Source organism: Phascolarctos cinereus, unplaced genomic scaffold (assembly GCF_003287225.1).
Source record: "Phascolarctos cinereus isolate Bilbo 61053 unplaced genomic scaffold, phaCin_HiC Scaffold_3;HRSCAF=262, whole genome shotgun sequence".
Classification (NCBI taxonomy): domain Eukaryota; kingdom Metazoa; phylum Chordata; class Mammalia; order Diprotodontia; family Phascolarctidae; genus Phascolarctos; species Phascolarctos cinereus.
This window is the reverse complement of record NW_027555736.1, coordinates 122,677,075-122,702,394: the sequence shown is the minus strand read 5'-3', so window position 1 is coordinate 122,702,394 and position 25,320 is coordinate 122,677,075. Positions and strand designations below refer to the sequence as shown.

At 36.0% G+C, this 25,320-nt stretch overlaps 1 protein-coding gene across 1 annotated transcript in view; it reads left to right on the top strand.

The window, feature by feature from the left end:
* The window catches only part of AGBL1 (AGBL carboxypeptidase 1), a 910,143-nt gene that overhangs the window by 258,693 nt on the left and 626,130 nt on the right, over nucleotides 1-25,320 (top strand). Inside the window, exon 16 of the mRNA XM_020963428.2 lies at nucleotides 9,510-9,690. Within this exon, the coding sequence (XP_020819087.2) occupies nucleotides 9,510-9,690 (181 nt within the window). The remainder of the gene's footprint in view (nucleotides 1-9,509; nucleotides 9,691-25,320) is intronic.

The window sequence follows — 25,320 nt, the reverse complement described above, 5'->3', positions numbered from 1 at the left end:
GTAGTGTTACTCAACACGTGGCAGATTTTATAAAACCTTAGGATGGTGACTTGAACTCAACAAAGACATTTAGATACTCTCTTGCCATTTCCTCACTTATTTGTTAATCATTTTTGTTCTGTCTTAGTCCAAAGACCATTTTTGGCAAAAATAAAATAAACTAAACAAAATAAGAGTTAAATAGTTCTTTTTTTTCACACTATCATCTGTTATCCTCATCCACCCCCCCTAAGCAGCAGTATTATTCATTTTTGGATCCTTTTCTCTTCTCCAAACTAGCTTAAAACACTTCTTTGTTGTCCTTTGCGTTCATAGCTAGCTCCAGCTCATTCTAACCTTTAGCCCTCCTGAAAATATTTGCACAAGCCTATTATGTTTTTGCATTCATTCTCCATTACTTCTTCTATTTCTGTCATCTATACATATTTAAAAAAAACCTGCATTGGTCGATGAGTTCACTGGATGTCTACATTAGTCTCTTTAGACAATTCCCTTATTTCTTCCTCTGTGGAATAACATTTTTTTGTGTCTTGAAGATTTCTGTCTGGAATATGCGTTATCCCTCCTGGGTCAACTTCTCCTATAGGATATAAGGCTAAGGTAACTCATCTATCTTTAAAAAAAAACAAACCTTTGAAATTTATTCTTCTTTAATCTAGACTGGTTCCCAACTATAGTTGATTTATCTCTCCTGTAACATGAATTCTAAGAGGGAATGGAAACTTCCCTTCTGTTTTACTATCATATATTCATTTGTGGATCCAGAATATAATTTCTATTTGTTTCTGCCACCTTTTCAAAGATAAAAGGCAAGCCAATAATATAACAAAATTTAGCAACTACTCAGATAGCTGGATACAAGTCCTATGTGCCTCCTCTGTCATGCTTCCATTACAGGTATGTGTTCTTCCTGCAGTCTTCTCTCCATTTTCTTCTTCTAGCCAGGTGATCTACCATAGGGCTATAGTCCCATAACAATACCATTTATATTTCTTTCTTTATTGGTCTTCTTTCAAATGGTATCCATTTTGCTTCCTCACTGAAACTCCTGGATTTTCTCACAAAGTTTTGTTACTTAATCTAGTGTGATAGAGTTGAATACATGATGGATGTTTATAAGTGGAGCCTTGTTTGCCACTCGGCTGGCCAAATTATTTTGACTGTAGGTGGTGGTTGCATCTATTGCTTTCTTGTTCTTGTTCAGCTCTAGGTAGAACTCTCTATAGCTCCTTCAACCTTGATTAGTGACAGCATAGTATGATGGAAAGAGAATTAGATTTGGAGGCAGGAAATCTAGGGTATATTTCTGGCTACTCTGATTATTATCTAGGTGATTATGGTCAAGTCATTTAATTTCCTACATATCACTTTCTTTAAAATGGGGATGATTATATTTTAAATAGCTCACAATTGTGAGGAAAGTGATGAAGAAAGTGTGGAACTGTGAAAAGTCTTGGAAGTCAGGACAGAGTTTGAATTTCAGTTCTAAGTTTCATTACTGTGACTGTGAAGCACTGGACAAGTCACCCAATTCCTCTGACCTTATTTCCATAAATGTGTGTAGTGGGTCTCAGCTGCATGCATAGACTTCATGAGCTTGCTAGGTTGATGCAGCCTCTCTGTGTCGAGGAAACTGGGGAGATGGCTTCTGGGAGAATCATGGTGGCATGTAAGGGAAGAAACTTGAAGAAATTTGGAACATGTATAGACATTTTATAATTGATTATGGTTGGCTAATAGTGTAGTGAACTGGAGACTGATTAGCTTTAAAGGCGTTCAAAAAAAGTCCCTCTGTTTTAGCTACTTTCTATTTTGTCTCATTTATGTCCTTTGTTCATGGTGTCTGGTGAAGGGAGTGGAATCTCTAAACTTGGGAGTTTTGAAAATCTAGGAGTTAGCCATAGGAATATGGGTGTTGGAGTCTAGGCTAGGGATTATAGAAAGGAAGAGCAAATTCATCCTTGTGAGGATCTTTGGGACCAAGGCTAGTAAAAGCTGAGGCAAGGATTCATGAAGTACTGCATAAAGACATCAACTTGGTAGAACCATTGCTCTGTAGGAACTGAGCTAAGTTATGAGTCTTATCTCTTCTCTTTCGCCAGTCTTCCACTGAGGTAGTATATGGATACAATATCCTGGAGTAATTGGGAGAAATGCTTATACTTTTTTTCTTTGATATTTTTGAAATAAATATCCCTTGGTAAAAGCCAATTGATATTTAATGATTAAATTGAACTAGAGGGCTGGTCACAGGCACCTCAAAATGGAGGAAACATAGCTTGTAGGGACTTAAATCAATGACAGTAGAGAAGAGAACCACCCCAGCCTCTCAGGGTACTCCTATGATACCCCACAAAATAATGAAGCAGGCTTAGCTTTGGAAGAGAGGGCCAGAGCAAAAGCACTAGATGTAAAATGGGCATAAAACTATTTGTGATAACTACATTGAAGATTACCCTGAAGAAAGCACTTGTCAATTTCAAAGTGTTAGAGAAATGTGAATTATTGTCATTACATAAATGTGAATTGATGTTATTACCTACTGCAGTTGGTTGCTTTCCTGGATTCCTCTGTAGCAACACATGAACAAGTCTCTCTCTTCCTATACTTCCTCTCTCAGTCTGGGTTAAGTTTTAACATCAGCCATTGTCATTGTCTGACCTGTCACTACTCAGTCCATTTTCTTTTCTGTTTCATCTAGTCCATGCTTAAAATAATATCTTCCAATCAATATTGCCCTCTCTGTCCTTGCAGTTTTCATTCCTGGTAGTTAATTTTCCTTTCTGATCCTCTTCTTCCTTTTCTCCATTACTTTCTCCACTACTCAAATACAGCAAACTGGTTCCTAGTATTGTTTTCTTGTTTCTTAACAATGAAATACTGATGCATTATGAATTATTCAATCCTAAAACCAAAACCATTTTAATATAATTAAGATAGCTTTTGGTTTACAGAAGAAAGGAGCACTCATATAGTTTGGAGAAAAGTTCATTTCATAATACCGTCTCTCAAATTTTAATTAAAATTTCCCTAGACTATTACTCAATCTACTTGAAAAATTTCCTTAAATTTCTGTGCCTGGGTTTTTATTTGTTTATGAAAGGTTCACTACCATTGACACCAAGATTAAAGAACTAAGTTGTGGTCTACCTTGTAAACTTTTTCAGTCATTGGGACAGATTTAGCTAATTTTAGCTGATATTGCCTTACCTCCAGCAGTGATAGGAGCCATTAAAGCTGTAGTTATCAATTACCAAAACAAACAAACAAAAAAACAAAAACCACATTTTATTTGTGTTGTGTGCTATTTACAGCTGTTGTCCATTATGGGTTCTCAGGAGCCCCATTTGCCACTACAACTGTACAATCCCATAAGTTTAACTCAGCATTGTGACTGCAAAACTGCCTTAAATCACAAGAAGGAGAGAGAAGAAAATCATCTGATATGAAAAAAATGCAGCTTGTCTTTGTGACAAACCACCATTCTTTGCCGTTCTCTGTTTCATAATGCTCAAAACTGTACACATCATTTTGCAGTGTATTTGCAGTGAAACAAAATATAAATCTGACCCTCTAAAGAAGCGACAAGAATGCTGTTGATGTCTTTGCAATGGTTTGAGTTTGGCTTATTGACTAATGTACCACATTGTGCCAGGAATACCAGGCAATAGCAACTCACTGGCTCAGACAATGGCAATATACATTCTGAGTCTAAAATTTATAAGAGCTTATATTATTTTTTATTTCTTCTTGCTGGGAACATTGTTGTTCAATATGCTGCAAATGAACAAAGTTCAAACACCACAATGAAACTGATATGGAATTATGGAACTGAAAATAGGCCACTGATTGGGTTCAGATTCATCAAGCTGCTTTCTTTCTCAACAGACTTTTTATTGGAGTTCCAATACGGCTTTCTTTAGAAAGAGTGAAATATGGCTGGGAGCAGGCAATATAGTGAGAACCGCCTACCTCTAGTTAATTTCAACTCTGCTCAGCTAGTTAACTATAGATGTGTTTCTCTCACAGTGTTTTATAAAGAACATAGAAGAGGCAGCGAACTCAAATCTGAAAAACTCACTTATGGAGTAGGAAGATCTTTGTTGCAGGGATATGATTCCAGAGATCTTAAGAAAAAGAAAAAGAGAAAAAAAACAACAATAATTCATTTCTTTATCTTCTTCATTCCCAAAGGGGATGACCTAGTTTTCTTTGTTTGTTTGTTTTTACTATTGGGGAAGTGAAGGTAGAAAGAATAGAAAGAACTGCATGATTTTGTCTATGGCACAAGATTAACTGGGGATAAGAACCCCATAAAATTCTGCCTGTGACTATGGTTAGTGCAAAAGAAAAGGGTGGTGGTGAAGAGAAGTACTGTTTTAAATTTGGAACACAAAGAACCTCCAGAGTCACATTTCATTCACATTCATAGCATACTTGAGAGATAGATAAAGTTGTTGATTATTATCCCAAATTTGAAGATGAGGCAACTGAGCTACACAAAGCTGTCATGAGTGACACAACAGTCCCCAAACAAATCAGCATGAATCCAGAAGCATAATTTAGGTATTCCTAGCTCCCAGACTGATCTTTGATCCATACACCTAAAGATGAGCTCATGTATGGATGTGATTGGATATATTGTATATACAGATGTAGGTAAAAGTAATAATTTATTCACAGTTGTATCAGGCATACTGACATTATGATTAATGTCATAGAATTTTACAGGTTGGAAGGGGCCTTAAAGAATATTAATCCAACTCCATCATTTTACAGGTAAGAAAACTGAGAACCAAGGAAGTCAAGGTCATACAGCTTGTTAAGTTATACAGTCAAATTTCAAGACAACCTTAGGCCAATTGGCTTCCATTCTGGTGTTCTTTCCATTACAGCTTGCTTCTACTTCATTTGTGTCACTGAGCAGCTTTCCTCTTGCACCATCAGGTTGAACCATTTGGATGGGTGTTTAATTCAATGCAAACTCAACTACTGTTTGCCTGATTGATATCTAACTAGTCTATCCCCGGCCATCATACCAGATCATGCTTTATGTGTAGCTGTCCATCTCAACCATTTTGTCATCTGTCCTTGTTGTGCTACCTCTGGACTGGATGCCTGAATAAATATCCCAAGTATGTGTGTATATGTGTGTTGGGGATAGAGAGCAGAGGGAATAACCCTGGGGAAAAGTAATCTTTTGTTAGAATAGCAGGCTGAGTTATTTTGATTGGTTAATGATTGAGTACAAATTCAGTGCATTCTATCTATCTAGCCAGTGTCCACTCCGGACCCTCACATTAGATCGTTCTTCATATCCATTGTCTTCCTTACTTATCTTGCAGTATTGCCCTGCTGCTTCATCTGGATACCCTTCCACTCTTCACCTACTTGTTCTGTGCCCAGCAAGGAAATGAATGCTACCATACTGCCCTTGCACTTGGAAAGATATAAAGGGCAGTTACCCTAAGGGAGAATCAACTCACCATGCTTGTGATGCCTTGAACACTCCTTTCTTTAGCCACCACTCCTACATATATCTATCTATATCTATATCTATATCTATATCTATATCTATATCTATATCTATATCTATATCTATATCTATATCTATATCTATGTCTATGTCTATGTCTATGTCTATGTCTATGTCTATGTCTATGTCTATGTCTATATCTATATCTATATCTATATCTATATCTATATCTATATCTATCTATATTGTCTTCTTTGATTAGAATGGAAACACCTCAAAGACAGGGAGTTCCTCTCTTCTTTTTCTTTTCCTTCTCCTCCTCCACTTCCTCCTCTTCCTCTTCCTCTTTCTTTTTCTTCATCTGTTAGCACAGTGCTTGGCACATAGTAAGCATTCAATAAATTCTTTTCCCCCCTTTCATTCACTCATTCATTCATCATCAAGAAATTTTAATGTTTCCTGATTAAAGATACTTTTGGCATCTTTAATAAGAGATATTGTTATCTAGAATAAGAGATATAGGCTCTATATTCATCCAGCTTATACTTTGAGACAGAAAAGCCATATGGTACAGATTCATATTTATTTATGTTCTGAGAGGTATTATTCATATCACTTTGCACTCCAATCTATCCTCTGCATAGCCACCAAAATGAATTTTCTAAATCAAAGATCTGACCTTGCTGCAAACCCTTCTCAATCAGATATAGTAACTCCATGTTATCTCTAGAATCACATATAAAATTCTTTTTTTGGGATCTAAAATTCTTCACACCCTGGCTCTATTTCTCCTTTCCGACAATAGTGCATATCTTTCTCCTTTATTCACTTAATGCTTCAGCAGTATTGACTTTTTCTTTTTTTTCCTCTGTGAAACATACTATCTGTCTAAATCTTTGCCATGACTGCCCCCCAAGGCCTTCCCTTTTTTCACTTCTTAGAATTCCTGATTCCCTTCAAGACAATTCATGTTACCTTCTCTGTGATAGTTCCTTCCCCAGCTCCATCCAAGATTACCTTCTTTGTATATGTTTAGTATATATCTATATATCAACATGTTGATTCTCTCACTAGAATATACACTCTTTGAGGGCAGGTACTGTCTCACTCTTATCTTATATCCTGAGCTTTTAACATAGTGCATTGCACAGTAGGTGCTTAATAGCTCCAATTGAATATAGGCAAAAAGACCCTTGCCTTTTTGCTCACCAAAGGCTGCTGTTTATGTTTGGAAGTTAAGTAGATATTTCACGTGCCTTTTTAGGGCAGTGGGATATGAGAAAGAACTCTATTTTATTATCAAGCCAGTATAATCTTTATTCCTATGCTATGATATGTAATGATGATGATGATACAGGAAATGATAGAAACTGTACAACACAAGCTGTAAAAATTTAGTTTTTAAAGCCCTTCTATCTTCATTTTTACCTTTTTTCCCCTTACATATTAGACCCCTCTATGCACTCTACAATCCACTGACTCTGTCCTCCTTGGTATTCCTCAAACAAAAAACTCAATTTGCTAACTTCATTCATTTTCTTTGGCTATCATCCGTGCCTGGAATTCTCTCCCTCCTCATTTCTGCTTCCTGATTTCCTGGTTTCCTTCAACTCCCAGATAAAATCCCACCTTCTAGAAGAAGCTTTTTCTGATTTTCTTTTATGTTAGTATTTTCCCTCTATTCATTATCTCCAATTTATCCTGTCTATGGCATGTTGTCCCGCCCATTAGAATGTGAACTTCTTGAGAGCAGGGATTATTTGTTGGATTTTTTTTTTATTCTTGGTGCTTAGCATAGAACCCATCACCTAGCAGGTGCTTATTTATTAACTTGGATTGTCAAATAGCTAGCAAGAAGTGACCTGGTAGTTAGAATTATACAACAGATGCTTGCTATCATAAACTAACAGATGAAAAATTCCTGTACTACAAATAAAGAGCTTAAAGAATCCTTGAGAGAGAGAAAAAAATATGCTAGATTTGTACCATTATTACATAGAACTGTTACCCAATAGCTTTGATATAACGTTCATCTAGAAAAACAAATTGAAAATATTTTATATATATGTGTGTGTATATAGACACACACACACATACATATATATATATTATATATATATATATATATATATATTATATATATATGCATATATTATATTAAGTACTCCTAATCTCTAATCTGTATGGAATGAAGAACTTTCAAAATACAAAGCTCTAGGAAAAGAAATCAAAATCATGAGTGAACATGATGTGACATATAACAGCATCCCTGTTCTCCGTGTTGCTATGCTAAATGTCCTTTCAATGAGCCTATGGAGGATGTGCTTAAATCTAAAGACTTTTATTCACTTACAAAGAGAAGTTATTTAAATCTATCTGGGCAATAGTCTATAAAACATTAAATACAAATGGCTGGCATTTTATAAATATAATAGCTAACATTTATAAAGCACTTACTAAGTACCAGGCATTATCCTAAGCACTTTGCAATTATGATTATAATAATAATTATTATTATGCAATTATTTTGTCCTCACAACAATTTTGGGACATACGTGCTATTATCATCCCCATTTTACAAATGAGAAAATTGAGGCAAACAGGGATGAAATGACTTGCCCAAGGTCACACAGCTAGTAAGTGACTGAAGTTGGATTTGAACTCAGGTCTTGCTGACTCCAGGCCCAGTGCTTTATTTATTGTACCACCTAGCTGTCCAACAATAACAGGATAGTGACCCATGCCAAGACTATTTTTTTTTCAGCTGAATTCCTCTGGAAAAAAAGAGAATGAGAAAGAAGATAATAAAAATAATAACTCGCGTTCATAGGCACCTAAGTGGATAATGTTGGACTTGGAGTCAGGAAGTCCTGAACTGGAATTCTGCCAAAGATACTTTCTAGATATGTGACTTTGTGTAAGTCACCTAACTTCAAGAATTTTTGGTTTTCTCTTTTGTAAAGTGGTGATAATAATAACTCCTGCCTTTCAAGTGTGTTATGAGGCTCAAATGAAATAATATATGTAAAATGATTTGTAAACCTTAAAGTACTGTCTACATGCTACCTATTATGATATTATGTTAACAATAATACTAATAAGGTACCTTTTAAAGTCAGTAAAGTGCTTTTGCATGCATCATTTTATGTTAAGTGCTTCATGGCCTATAAAACTTAGTTTATTTTATTGTCCTATTATTATGGCTGCTGGGTGAGAAGACAAATTCTTATTCTCTGCTTTCATACACAGGAAATTCTTATACTAGATATTATCCTGGATGCTGATTTCTACCTTATTTTAAGTCTCTATTGGCCGTGGGACTGGATATGGATGAAAAGTATATACATGAAAGGCCATGTAGCACAATAGAAATGATACGAGAGAATCTATGGCCCTGGGTTGGAAGAGGTCCAGGCTCTGCCAAGGATTACTTAGAAGAGGGCAGGCAAATCACAACCTACCCTGGAAAGATAACTGGCTCTGGAGTCAGAGGATTTAAGTTCAAATCCCATTTCTGAAAATACCTGAGTGACATTGGTTCCTTGCTTTATCTCTCTTGTCTTAGTTTCCTCACATATAAAATGAGGGGTTGTACTAGATGACATCTGAGGTCCGTTCTAGCTTCATAATTCTATGACCTATAAAATCCTGTGTTTCTCTGTCTTGAGAATTATTATACAATCTGCCTTTCCTCTTGTGAGGAATGTAACTTGCTCACCTTCAAGTGTTCTTTGTATGTGCTAGTATTATCTAGGTCAGATATGTTTTTAGGAACTGTCTATCTGTACACATCTCGATCACAGTCATAGTTGCAATATTGGGACCCTAGAAACCAAGTCATTTTAGATTATTTACCTGTGTCTGTCTGTCTGTCTGTCTGTCTGTCTGTCTGTCTGTCTATCTATCTATCTATCTATCTATCTATCTATCTATCTATCTATCTATCTATCTATCTATCTCTATGTGTCTGTGTTGTCTATGTATCTATCCATCCATTCACATTTATTCATCCATTTATTCATATTATTTCCAGGACAGCGTCCCTATCAGGTGATTGTGGCCCGAGTTCACCCAGGAGAGAGCAATGCTAGCTGGGTAATGAAGGGGACCTTGGAGTTCCTGGTAAGCAGTGACCCCATTGCTGGGCTCTTGAGGGAAAGCTTCATTTTCAAGATTATCCCGATGCTGAACCCAGATGGCGTCATCAATGGCAAGTAAGTCAGACACCTTTCCCTGTGCGGTTTGTATGTCGCCATGGTAGCATCTCACTGGATCCATTTTTCAGCCCTGTCTTGACTGACCCTACACACTCATGGCTGAGAATATACTCGGTGAGGCCTATGATAATATTCTTGATCTGTCTCAAATAGCATATAGGATTCAGTAACATCTGTGCCAGGTTTATGATGTCTCAGAGAATGATAACGTGTAATTTCTCTGATTTCCATTTTATTATATTCAGTTTAGTGACATCACATTTATGCCTTCTCTGTTGATGTAGTCAGTCCTGCAGATGCATTATTCTCCTTTTTGAGTAACAGGATATTATATATCTATCCAAAAATGTCCCCTAAACACAAATGAAAAAAGGCTATATCTAGACTTTTGGTAGTCATTTTTAATAATGACACTTCCTCTGCAGGCTCTTTTGATGAGAAATCAGTATTGCCTTTCTGTCGTCTGAGAACAGTGGTCAAATGATAGAAGTCACACATTAAGGCAGAGGCATTGGCAAGATTATATTGGACAAACATCTTTTTCATGGTCTGGCCTCCTAGACAACACAGAATTAGTTCACGTGGCTGCTGAAGTGGTTCCTTCTCAATAGAGAGGCTTACTTGTCACAGTTACACTAACTCTACTTTACATAGTAAACAATGCTTCTGAGTGACACTCATTGAGTTTACTGCCTAAATGCTCAAGTATTTGAGAGTAGTCAGTATGCATTTCTAGTAAATATTGCTATTCTGCATAGGAGGAGTATAAGTCCTACTGCAGTACCTCATCATGGTATCCTAGGTTCTGAAAGGCTGTGCTAGTGGAGGGCAAGCTCTGTAAGGCTATTATATAAGCCTGGTCAATAGCGTGTGATCTGAGATGTTTGGGGAGGGCCATTGACCAAATTGGTTACAGGTTGATGAATACTGGAGACGTAACATCTGTCAAAGATGACATGGTAATGGAATGATTAACCACACTAATATAATCATTGATTCTTGAAGTACATACATTAAGAATAGAAGGATGTACGTGTATGTGTGAGATCATTGTATTGGATGTTAAATTGGTGGTGGGGGAGGCAAGAGTTTTAGTTCTATCTTAATTTAAGAATTTCAAAATAATTTTGTTGAATTATGACAAAATTCATTGTTACTTTTGTAATTTATCAGAATCATTAACCCATAGATTTTCAAGCTGGAAGTGACCTTAGGGATCATCATTTTCAAACCTCTTATGTTATAGATGAATAAACTGAGACCTAGAGAAATTAAGGGGCTTGCCCAAGGTTCCACAACTAGTCAATGAAGGAGTAAGAGTGAACAGCACTCTCCCACTTTCAGTTGAGTGCTTTTTTTTCCTACTGACTGTGCATGAGCATCAATATCATTGAGTATATTAGAATGTAAGAAAATATATGTGAGACTGACTGTGTGTTGCAAAAATAATACACTGTATTTATATAGGATCTTTTCTCATAAAGTTCAAACATTATTCATTTCTCCATTTTTATCACAACAGACTTGGGAAGGAGGATACTAGGAATGCAAGCCTTATAGGATAGGTGGGGAAATAAGGACACTACTGGATGTGTGACCTTCCAAGGAATTTGGCCAAAGCTACTTGGTATTACTTTAACAGAGCCTAATCCAATGTTTAATCCAGTAGATTTCCCCCCCCTCATGAATGCACACAAGAATGGAGATGAGGTAGAGGAATGAATATAGCATAACTGGGCAGTGAACAGACTTCTCCTCGGATCATACCACTTTGGAAGCATTAAAAACTTACAGGTCCCCAAACTGAGCTGTGAAAGCAGTAGAACATAAAAAGACAGAAGCTAAGGCTAGACATCCCCCCTGAGAAGCAAGCAGAGCCCAATACTAGCATAAAGTATGAAGTCAATAAGTTGGCTGGGGAAATGAACAAACAATAACAACAGCAACCAACAATAAACAGCTCCTATAGTGACAAGGAAGCTCAAGACACAAACTCAGAAGACAACAATGACTTGGAAACATCTACAATCAAAGACTCAAAGAAAAAATGCAAACCTAAGAAAAACTTTTGGAAGAGTTAAAGAATTTTTTTTAAAAGCAACCCCCCCCCCATTTAAACAAGTATGGTAGAGAATATTAAGGAAATAAATAAGAGCTATGCAAAAAATACGAAAAAGAAATTAACAGCTTTGTTAAAGAGGTTTTGTGGGTAGCTCTATTAAAGAGGTTAAAGATGGTCCAATGAATAGAGTAAAGCTCTGGAGTCAGGAAAACTGATCTTCCTGATTTCAAATCTGGCTTCAGACACTAGCAGAAGTAGTTAGGTGGTACAGTTGATAGAGCACCAACCCTGGAGTCAGGAGAACCTGAGTTCAAATTCAGCCTCAGATACCTCCTAGCTGTGTGGCCCTGGGCCAGTCACTTAAACTCTGATGGCCTGACATAAAGATCCATTGGATCCACTGGAGGAGGAAATGGCAAACCACTTCAGTATCTTTGCCAAGAAAACCCCAAAATGGGATCATGAAGAGTGACTAAAAGCATGTGATTAAAACATGACTAAAAATGACTGAAAAACAACAAAAACAAAAGAGGTACAAAACAATACTGAAGAAAATAACTCCTTAAAATTTAGAATTGGACAAATGGAAAAAGAGGTACAAAGCCTCATAGAATAAAATAACTCTTTAAAAGTTAAGTTTGGTCAAGTGGAAGGTAGTGATTCCATTAGACATCAAGAAACAGTAAAACAAAGTGAAAAGACTGACAAAATAGAAGATAATGTGAAATATCTCATAGGAAAAATAGCTAAACTGGAAAATAGATTGAGATTTAAGAATCAAAGAACTACCTGAAAACTATGAACAAAAATGGAGTTTACACATCATGTTTTAAGAAATTATAGAGGACACTTGTCCAGATATATTAAAAATGGAGGGCAAAGTAGAAATTGAAAAAAAATCCACTGATTACCACCTGAAAGAAATCCTAATATAAAAGCTCCCAGGAAAATATAGTCAAAATCCAGAACTCCCATGTCAAGGAGAAAATAATGTAAGCATCAAGAAAAAAAGAATTCAAGTATCATGGAACCATAGTTGGGATCACATGAGATTTAGCACCTATAACTACAAAGGAGTTGAGGGCTTGAATTACGATATTCCAGAACCAAAGGAGCTAGGATTATACCCAAGAATAACCTATCCAGCAAAACTGAGTACAATCCTACAGAGGGGAAAAAAAGGATATTTAATGAAATATAGGAATTTTAAGCATTCATAATGGAAAGAACAGAGATGAAAGGAAAAATTTGACATCCAAAGATGAGACACAGGGGAAGCATAACAAGGTAAACATGAGCAAGAAATTGTAAGAGACTACACAAGTTAAACTATTTACATTCTTATATGAGGAGATGATGCATCTAGCTCCTCAGAACTTTATCACTAACAAGGGTCTGAGGAGTCTACTAAGACAGAGTGTCTAAGTATTAGTCTATTATGTTGGGATTATCTCAAAAGAAGAATACAAATGTGGAAAAGGGAATTTACTGGGAGAGAAGGGGAAGGAGAGAAAGAATGGGGAAATTATCTCAGAGATAGTGTGCAGCAGATTGTTATTACTCTCTCCTCTCTTATGCAATAGGGGACCAGGATGGAGGGGACCAGGCAACATTTCAATCTCATTTCCATCTGAATTGGTTCAAAGAGGGAAGAATACACATACACACACAATTGGATAGAGAAATTCATCTTGTCCAACAGAGAAGTAGTTGTGAAAGTGGTTAAGAGAAATGAGTGGTAGTAGTGGAGGGGAAGATAAGGGAGAGAGTAGATTAAGGAAGACAGGGATCAGAAGCAAAGCATACTCTTGAGGAGGAGACAGGGCAACAAGAGAATGCTAAGTATTAGAGAATAGGATGGAGGGAAATAAATAGTTATTAATCATAACTGAATGTGAATGGAATGAACTTATGCATAAATGGAAGAGGATAGCAGAAAGGATTAGAAAATAGACCCCAACAATGTTTTTCTATAAGAAACACACTTGAAACAGATACACATGAAATTTAAATAACAAACTGGAATAGACTCTATTATACTTCAGCCGATGTTAAAAAAAATAAAGGTTACAATCATTATCTCAGATTAGGAAAAAATAGACCCAAACAAAAGAGATAAACAAAGAAACAACATTTTGCTAGAAGGTATAATAAATACTGAATTAGTATCAATACTTTACCAAATGGCATAACATCCAAATTCCTGAAATAAGAGTCAAGTGAATTATAGGAAGATACAGTAAAACTATAATAGTTGGGTACCTCAATTTTAATCATAAAAATAAACAAAGAAATTAAAGACATGAATAGGATTTTAGAAAAGTTAGATATGTTAGACCTCTGAAAAAACTGAATGAGAATAGAAAGTAGTATTCTTACTTCTTAGCTGTGCATGGCATCTTCACAAAACTGACCATGTATTGGGGCATCAAAACCTCACAAACATGGAGAAAAACAGAAGTATTAAATATTTTTTTTTCTAACCATAATGCAATAAAATTATATTCAACTAACGACCTTTGAAGCATAGATTAAAATTAATTGGAAACTAAATAACCTAATCCTAAAGAAAGAGTGGGTCAAAGAACAAATTATAGAAACAATCAATAATTTAATTAAAGATAATGATAACAATGAGACAACATACCATAATTTCTGGGTTGCAGCCAAAGTGGTACTTACGGAAAATTTTATATTGCTAAATGCACACATCACTAAAAGAGAGCAAGGACAAGCAACAAATTGGGCATGTACCAAAAAACCCTAGAAAAAAATGAATTAAAAAACCCCAATTAAACATAAAATAGAAATCCTGAAAACCACAGAAAAATTATTAAAATTGAAAGTAAAAAAAGAACTAATAAATAAAACTCAGCTGTTTAAAAAATATAAAATAGATAAACTTTTGGTTAATTTGATTAAAAATAAAGAAGAAAACCAGATTACCAACATCACAAATGAAAATACTGAAATCACAACTGAAGAAGGTGTCATACAAACAATTATTAGGAACATTTTTGTTCCAACTATATGCTAACAAATCTAGCAACATAAATCAAAAAGATATTTACTTATAAAAATATGTTTTCCAGATTAACAGAACAGGAAAGAGAATACTTAAAGAAACTTATCTTAGAAAAATAGTTTGAATGAATTATAAATGAACAGCAACAAAGTCCAGGTAGATTTATGAGTGAATTTTACCAAACATTTAAAGAACAGTTAATTCAAATACCACATAAATTGTTTGAGAAAACAGGTAAAGAAGGAGTTCTACCAAATTCCTTTTATTACACAAATATGATATTGATACCTAAATCAGCAAGAGCCAAAACAGATACAGAAAACTATAGACCAATTTCTCTAATGAATGTTGATGCAAAAAAATAAAATAAAAAAAATACCATCAATTAAATTTCAACAACATATCACAAAGGTTATACACTACACCAGGAATGCAGAGCTGATTCAACATTAGGAAAACTATGAACATAATTGACCATGTCAATTGCAAAAAAACCTCAAAGAATAAAAGAATCATATGATTTCTTCATTAGATGCAGGAAAAGCTTTTGACAAAATACAACATTTATTCCTGTTAAAAACACTAAAAAGCATGGGAATAAACAGAGCTTTCCTTAAAATGACAAGTAGTATCTATCTAAAAGCAAGAACAAGGATTATACATAATGGGGATGAGCCAGAAGCCTTTCTACTAATATCAGATGTGAAGCAAGGCTATCCATTATCACAATTATGATTCAGTATAGCATTAGAAATACTAGCTGTAGCAATAAGACAAGGAAAAAGAATTGAAGGAATAAGCATGGGTAATGAGGAAACAAAACTATTGCTTTTTGCAAATGATATGATTATTTACTTAGAGAACCCTAGAGAGTCAACTAAAACACTGGTTGGAAGAATTAGCCAATGTCAGCAAAGTTGCAGGATGTAGAACAAACCCACATAAATCGTCAGCGTTTCTATTTATTACCAGAAAATTCCAGGAGGAAGAGATAGAAAAAGAAATTCCATTTAAAATAACTAGAGATAATATACAAGACTTTAGATTCTGCCTGCCTGCACATGCGCACACACACACACACACACACACACACACACACACACACAAATTATATGAAAACAATTACAAAACACTTCACGTAAATAAAGACAGAGTTAAATACCTGGAGAAATACTAGTTACTCGTGGGTAGTCTAAGTCAATATAATAAAAATGACAATAATACCTAAATTATATTTACTTACTTATTCAGGGCTGTACCAATCAAACTACCAAAGGATTATTTTATAGAGCTAGAAAAAAATAATAACAAAACTCATCTGGAGCAAAAGGACAAGAATATCAAAAGGATTCGTGGAACAAAATGCAAAGGAAGGGGGCCTAGTAGTAATAGGTCTCAAACCATACTACAAAGCTTTAATCAACAAGAACAATTTGGAGCTAAATAAGAAATAGAGTGCTTGATCAATGGAACAGATTAAGTCCACAATATACAGAGAAAGCTAATGAGCACAGTAACCTATTATTTGATAAACCCAAAGATCCCAGCTACTGGGGCAAGAATTTACTATTTAATAATCACTACTGTCAAACTGGAAGGTATGCTGACAAAACACTTGGTATAGACCAACATCTCACACTATATACCAAGATCAGCTCACAATGGATATATGATGTAGACATAAAAAATGTTATCATAAGCAAATTAGGAGAGCATGGAAGAAATTACATCTATGGATAGTGAAAGATTTCTGACCTAAGAAGAGATAGAGAGGATCATGGGAGACAAAGTGAATAATTCTGATTATGTAAAATTATCAAAACTATCAACAGTCATATGAAAAATGTTCTATATAACTAATATTTAGAGAGATGCAAATTAAAAAAAAACTCTAAGGTACCATTTCATGCCCATCATATTGATTACAATGAAAGAAAAAGGAAAATAACAAATATGAGAAGGGATGTGAGAAAATATGTATGCTTAGTGGAGTTGTAAACTTGTTAAGCCATTCTATAAAACAATTTTGAACTATGCCCCAAAAGCTATTAAATGGTACATATCCTTTGATTCAATGATACTGGTACTAGTTCAATACCCCAAAGAGTAAAAAAAAAAAACCAGAAGAAAAGGACCCACATTTACAAAAATATTTATAGCAGTTCTTTTTACTGTGGCAAAGAATTAGAAACTGAAGGAAGTGCCTATCAATTGGGAAATGACTGAAAAAGTTATGTATAGGAATGTGATTGAATACTATTTTTATCATAAGAAATAATGAAGGGGATTGCTTCAGAAAAATCTGGGAAGGCTTATATGAACTGATGCAAAGTGAAATGATCAGAACCAGAACAACTTACACAGTAAGCAATATTATAATGACAATCAACTGTGAAAGATTTAGTAACTTTGATCAACGCCATGATCCACCACAATTCCTCAGTACTCATGATGAAAAATGCTATCCTCCTACAGCCAGAGAACTGATTAACTCAGCACAAATTGAACCATATTTTTTTCTTCTTTTTCCTTTTTTTCTTGCTTTCGCCTTCCCACTTGAATATGGCATGGCTAATGTGGAAATTTATTTTGCATGATTTCATATTTGTAAGGGATTTTCTAATTTTTTTTTGTGTGGAGGCTGGGGCAGAATGATGAAGAAAATTAAAAACTGAAAATTAAATAAAATTTATTTAAAAACCATTCTGATGTACATTATGTCATTTTATCTTCAGAAAAAAACTAGTGAAGTAGGCAGGGTAGGTATTAATATCTCCAATATATAGATGAGAAAACTTAACTTGGAAAGATTAAGTGATTTATATAGAGTCACACAGCCCAAAATTATAGTCAGAGCTTTAACCCAGGTCTGCTAACTGCCATTGCAAGCTCTTTCCACTACACCATAGTATCAAATCATACTCATGTTCTCCACAATTTATTTATTCATTCATTTACAAACATTTCTTAACCATGTGCTTTATATCATATATGGTGCTAGGCATTAGAAAAGACCAAGATAAATAAAATATTCCTTCTGATTTCAAGGAACTTATAATCTAGTATGTATGATAATGTTCATGCAGAAATATAGTAGAAATTAGAATATGGTGAGTAGCTATTGTAGCATTCAATGTTAGATTCAAAGGGATTATTTGTTTCAATGTTAAGATATTTGGATTATAAATTTACCTCATTTGGTTTAAGCTCCTAATCTAATTTAGCTGAAAACCAATAAAATCATCTGAATCCAATTAGCACCAGGAAAAAAAACCCAAAGGACATGTATTCTACAAGTAGAAAAAAATGAACAAAACAAAAATAATTAGTAAAATACTACATACTATACTATAAAATACTAAGCATATATTCTCCATGGATTAGTAGAGAGGGCATGGAAAACGTCTCTCACATAAATAAACTGAAGGGATGCTACATTGTACACGTAACAGACACACTGCTGATCAGGGAGTCATAGAATCTGGTTCTAATCCTTATTTGTCATTTACTACCCATGTAGTGACCTTTTTCAAGTAACCTAACATGGGTACCTTAGTTTCATGGACCTCAGTTTCAATCATTTGTGAAATGAATAAATTAGACTAGAAGACTGCTGAGGTTTCTTCAAATTCTAGCTAGGTGGCACAGTAGATAGATTACTGGTCCTGGAGTCAGGAAGACCTGAGTTCAAATCCAGCTTCAGACACTTACTAGCTGTGTGACCCTGGATAAGTCACTTAACCTTTGTTTGCCTCGGTTTCCTCACCTGTAAAATGACCAGGAGAAGGAAATGGCAAACCACTCCCGTATCTTGCCTAGAAAACCCCGTGTAGTGTCTCAAGAGTTGGACATGACCAAAATGAGTCATCAACAACGATCTTAAGTGCCTACACTTGGGAACATCAATTAGTGGAGCTTGGGAATCACTTCATTCCATTGTGTTGATTGCAGAATGTCATCTTCTCTCTGTGTCTTTGTCTGTCTCTGTCTCTCTGTCTCAGCCTCTCTTTTCCTGCGTCTGTCTCTTCCTCCCAGAGCTTGTGTTCAGCACCCAGTAAGTAGGCTATACTACTTCTGCTTCCTCTTTCCCCTTTCCTTCCAAGGCTGGCATCATTCAGCCTCTCCATACACCAACCCTTTTCCCTCTCTCTGAATCCCTGTCATCATCCTGACACAATCACCCTGTATCTTAGGCACAAAATCTCTGGAGGATTTGAATTCTCCTGGAAACTCCAATCAGGCTTTTCTTGAGGCCTAGAGTCTAGTGGGAAATGCAAATCCTTCCTTTTGGATGTGCTTATTCCAGCAGAGAATAAATGTATACATTGCTAGGAGATCAAATGAGGAAGAGAACATGCATTTAATTATATGAACTTCATTCTTTTCTCCTACCTTCACTTTTGGAAAAAAATGCATCTTATTGAATGTAGATCAACATCATTTTATTATCTCCTTTTTCACGCAAGTCTGCATCAGTGTAGCCCATTCTAGCGTGACAGCCCCCAGAGGGCAGAGACCCTGTCATCACTTGATTAATCTCTGTTGGAAATTACCTGCTGAGTACATAGCACAGTGCTCAATACTCCACTGACAGTAAATATTGATACATGCAGAGTATGCCTTAAGACAGATGAGATTTGAAGAGAAAGATGGAATCTTGCCCAGTGGAAGTTGATTGGAGGCTAAATATGTTTGAGGATCTACCTATCCCCTTTTCATTTCTCTTGATTAGAATCTTCCTCCTCTCTCCCTATTCCCTCTTTCTATTACTCTCCTCTTGGTACCAATGCCGATAAGTCACATGGCTCCATTTGGAAGCCTCATTGAGGAGTTCATCAGGGAAACTGGCTTTAGGTTCTTCTGACTATGCACATCCCTGTCAGGCACACATTTTTAATGAGCCAAGTGCCTGCAAATCCTTCCAAGTTGGATAGATTTACTCCTTTAAGGCTTGTGTTAGATCACGTGGTTTAATGCTTCACAAATCTTCTCCTGACTCCCCATTCTGTATTTGGCTTCTGAAGCTACCGATTCCTCCCTCTCTGTTTCCTCCCTCCATCTCCTTTCCTCCCCCATGTGGAGTTCCGTCTGAAGATGGATGCAGAGACACTGCAATTATTGGCAAAAGAGAAGAGGGAGGAGATGAAGGAACAAGGAAAGAGAGAAAGGGAGAGGCAGGATGGCTTCCAGGTGGCCAGCTTCTTTCAGATCTGCATGGTACACCCTAGCCCTGCAGGGATGTGTTGTAAACCCAGCAGGGCACCATGTATTAACACTCTGGGAGCTTGTGTGGTAACAAGCTGAGCATAGCCTATGTATTGACTTTGGCTAATATGATCTGAAAATTCCTGGCATTTTCTGCTCCCCTCACACAGACAGAATTGCAGTAATGTGATTATACTCTTGGAGTAGGATGCTACCTTGTCTGTGTAAAATTTAAAAGAACAACTGAAAATGCCTTTTGAGTCTTCCTTTGTCTCTCTATCTAAGTCCTTGGCCCTAAACTTTTCTTTTGGAGATTTAGGGGATCTGATCTATAGCTGTGGAGTTGGTTGTACATGGAAATATTTGTTTTCCCAGGAATATATTCCTTAAGTCATGCCAGCTTTCTATTTCTATTCAACATGAAATTCAACTGCCTTCCTGGGAATCAAAACAGAGTATGTTAGTTTATTAAATTTGTTTTAATTACCTGATGTTATTTTGAATCTCCTGGAATGGAGTGGTATGATTGCTGGAGAACAGAGACTGCTTTTTTCATTTGAGAAATGTTATGCCCCAGGAGACCAATGGCAAAGACTGGGAGTTCAGAACTCAAATTTCAGCCTTAATCTTACCACTGGTTTTGTGGCAGATGCACTGGGCAAATTCAGTTCTCTCCCTTTGCTTTCATTTCTTACGTGTCAAAATAGAAATAAAGGGCTACATGAGCACTTCCCAGTTGGCCACTCATCTCTAGGATAACAGGGGTTGTGTTGTTGAACTCTGAGAATTCAGAAGAGGTTGTAGGGGCCCAGACAGAAACTTATCTACCTTCACTCTACCTACTTCAAAGAAAGGCTAGATATACTATGGAAGATTCACTAATTTTGAGTATGAAGATGACCTCTTGGCCAATTAAAGGAGAAAGCATAAGGTTATTTTGTTCCTCCATTTGGAAGTAGTTTACAACTTCCCAAAACTTAATACAGGTATATATTTTAATAAATTATAATAAAATAGAAATGCAAATCATTTTCTCTTCTGGATTTAAACATCCCACTGCAAACGTATAAATCATTAGTCCTCAAACCATAGTCCACAGAGGCCTTGTTGACAGTTTGAAATATTTCTCTGGGAGAAAGGGAGAGAGGACAGAAAAATATCAAGTTGTTCATATAAGGTGATGGTCCAAGCCAAAGAAGATATAGACCATTGAAATGGTTTGTGATAAGGAGAAGACCACAGTCATGAATGAAAACACCACAGGCTCAACCTTGCCCACAAACTTATTCATAGTGATGGAAATGTAAATTATTTGCTCTGGGAACTCTGTCTGTTTTGCTGCTAAATCATTTGCATCCTGTTAAATGATTTGCATAGTGTTGGGACTGAGAGGTCCAGGAACTGCATTCCCAGGGGCTTCCTCCATCCTTACTCCTCACTCCCATTCCCATTTTCCACCATTGCTTTCACACGAGGGAGTCAGCACTTTGAGTGTTATGCTTGCCTTCTTTAGATATTGCAGTTCTGAATAAGTATTGCTATTTATTATACCTAAATTTAGGGTTATTAATTATATCAGTATAAAGCTAATTTATATCACCATAAACAGTGATAATAAATGCTGCCAAATGCTAATACTCAGCTTTTGCCAACGGTGCCTATAGTTGATGGTTTTCCCCGCTACTTCCCAGAAGCATTAAATTAAAAATGATTCAGTGTTGCAGAATCATTGATCAAATTGGGGCTAGAAGCTCATGGGGAAATGTACTAGTTTTCTAAAATATTTTGCCTTCTTATTGGTTATGGATTTTTAATGTTTATTTTTGCTCCACCATTTCTTCTCTCCACAAACCATCTATTCTCATAAGGGACATTCCCAAGCTGTAGTATGTCTAGAAGATGGTGACCAGGATAATGAGGGGCTTTGCCAACTTGCCAGAACCAGATTGATTAAAGACACTCAGAATGTTAGAGGTGATGAAAAGAAGACTGTTTAGGGTGGGGGAGAGAGTCAAATGGGACAACTATCCTCAAATATGTAAAGTGATGTCATAGGGGAGAATTAAACTGACTCTGCATATTCCCAGAAGGCAGAGCTAGTTGTTTTTATCTAGTAAGCTCTAACAAGTGGAATGTAAACAAGCATCTTGAGGATAGGTACCATTCCTCATTTTGTCTTTGGATCTTCAGTACCTATTCATGACACTTTGCACATAGTAGGTGCTCATTAAATAATTTTATAGATTTGACTGGATGTTGCAGAGAGGCAGATTTTGGATAGCAATAAGGACAAATGTCTTGGGAATTTGAATTGTTCCAAAGTGGAACAAGTTGTCTTGTGAGGTTATGAGCTTCTCACCACTGGTGCTCTTCACGTGGAGACTACATAGTAATTTATTGAAGATGACATGGTGATGTGGTGAGTGTATGGGGTGGGGTGGGGAGACATGATTTCTGCTCAGCAATGAGTTCAACTAGAAAGTCTCCTAGAGTCCTCACTGTCAGTTTCTGATCCCTGTAGGAAGTGATAGAGTGATATATCTAAATATCTGTTCTGGTTTACAGGCCCATTTTCCCCTGATTTCCCTTTTCATTTCGCTCTCTTGACTACCCTTGGTTCTTCGTTTCTTAATATTTCTCCAGACATTCAGTGAAACTTGTTACTATAAAGCCCTAGCTATACCTCACACTTTGTCACAGTGGAGGTCACATCACTTCCATTAATGCATGTTTCCCCTTACTACACAAGAAAATGATATTCTACAGGTCAGCCTTGTGACAGGACACCAGTGCCATAACTGTTTTTTTCTCTTCTCTTCTCTTCTCTTCTCTTCTCTTCTCTTCTCTTCTCTTCTCTTCTCTTCTCTTCTCTTCTCTTCTCTTCTCTTCTCTTCTCTTCTCTTCTCTTCTCTTCTCTTCTCTTCTCTTCTCTTCTCTTCCCTTCTCTTCTCTTTTTCTTTTTCTTTCCTTTTAAATGCATTACAGAGTCAGTGTGGTATAATGAAAAGACCATTGAACTTGGAGTCAGGAGAGAACTAGGCCCAGATTCTACCTATTACATTCATTGGTTGTTTAACCTTGGAAAGATACTTGAACTCTCTACAATGGAGTTAATAATACCTGGAGTACCTATTTTTGCAGGATTGTTGTGAAAACCATATTTAATCATGCTGTAAACCTTAAAGCACTGTGGGGATGTCAGCTATTATTGTTAGAGGGAGAATTATTTTTATTTAGTCCTCATTTCTGCTATTTTTTTTGATTTGTCATGCTTTCATTATAGTTATTTTGGAACGAGATGCTCAGAACTTTACAAAACAACTTCCTGTCCAGTGAACTTACAGTAGGGCTGTATGGAGATATTTTGTAGTCCATAAAAATGTATGTAACAGGAAAGGGTACACTTCTACTTAGGAGTCATTGTGGTAATAACTCTGGCTTAAAATCCAAGTCTGTCTTAGGAGGCTTGATTTTGAATCTCAGCTTAGCTACTTACTACCTGTGAGATCTAGGGAAAGTCTCTTAACCTTTTTAAACCTCATTTTGCTCATTTTTAAAATGCGAGGGGGTCAGATTAGGTCATAGCTAAGGTAATTTTCCATTCTAGGATCTATGAGATTTTTCCCTTGTCTCCACTTTCCAACTCTCAAAGTTAGTTTCTCTGACAAGTAATATAAGAAAAGAGTTTGGGGATGGAGATATTGCCTTTATAGGAAAGACTATATGACTTCCTGAGATAGAAATTTCATTAAAGTTTTTATTGTTATTTTACAAATAGCATCTAGGTACAGAATAGAGAGATGATAAGGTATATATACATTCGATGAACAACTAGACACATCTTCAGCTTCTTTTTCCCTTTCTGTCATTTACTTTGCTCAATAAATCAAACCATTTGAACCTTAGGAAACCAGATATAGAAAAATCAATCGATCAAACAAACTCATTCTTATCCAATTCCAGGTATACTTTGCTAATGCTCCTATAAGAATTTTTCCAGTGCAATGGGACTTGTTTGCTGAAGAATTCATGTTAATCACAAAACACTTTACTGGTTGCCCGTGGACTCACTTTTATAGCCAATAATTGATTGTGAAGCCTCCCAATGTTCTAACTTCCTAGGAAAGTTTCTCCCTCTGGATCCAAGAGGGCGAGTGGTAAGGAATGTTTCCAAATCTGGCTAAGTCAAATGATATCCCTTTCTCAGTTTGTCACTGAATCAGGTTGGGATTCATAAGTCCGGGCAGTAAATGGTAGAACATAAACCTTGAGTGCTCTGAAGCAACCTCCCTGTCCCAGCTTTCAGGTTGCTTTTTACTTCTGTTATTTATTTCCCAGAGTCCTTTTGCCCTTTTGAATTATTAGCTTTATTCTTTCATTGCCTGAGTTTCCTTCTTTGCAAATATGCTCCCATACATCTTTACTCCTCAAGAAAACACTTTCTTTTCTATTTATGGCTTCTTCTGACTCCCCACTCTCCCTCTCTCCCCCTACCCCCACCCAATAACGGCCAAGGAGATAAATAAGAAACATAACTCTTTTCAGCTATTATTTTTTTTACCCTGCACAGTAATATATATAATAACAAAAAAAAACCCAAATCTTATTACTAAAGTAATTACAATAAATAAAAAACTGAGAATAGAGCTAAAGGAAGGGGATGTCAGGGGAGTCATTTTAGCAGGATTTTAAAATTTTAATTTACTTGAGCTGTTTTCTGCTACTCTGTTGATACATGATTAGGAAGTTGTGACTAATTAGAGGATAATTGTTATTACTCTATGAATACCCATTGCCCCCAATTGCTTTCTGATTCAGGCTCTTTATGACAGAATTTCATCCACTGTTATTATTTGGGAATTCCCTTCCTTGTTAGTCCTGTTTTAGAAGTAACTTTTGGAATATGGGATAACATGATATAATCCTAAACCCTAAGAAAGAATTGCTTGGTGCCATTTCTATATGTCTAGATGGGCTAACCCATTGCTTTATAAACAGATTGAAATTCATCCTGTCATTTGAAAATCTCATATTTTGTGGTTAGCAATCTTTAGAGTCATAAGGTTCCTGCTTTTTATCAAACCAGTATCTCTCTGAATTGAGATTTGAGTCTAATTGTTCTTGTACTACACTTAATGGAAATGGCAAATAGCTATTTATCTTGTCTCTGTGAAGAACTTATTAAGATCCTTCCACACAAATCATCACATTCTTTGATAATTTTTGACTTCAATGAAAAAGTGGATACAGGAGTAGATGGGGAAAATAAATTGTAAAATTGGTCTGGGGAGGGGCAACAAATGCAGGATGGCAAAAACTTGTAGATTATTCAGAA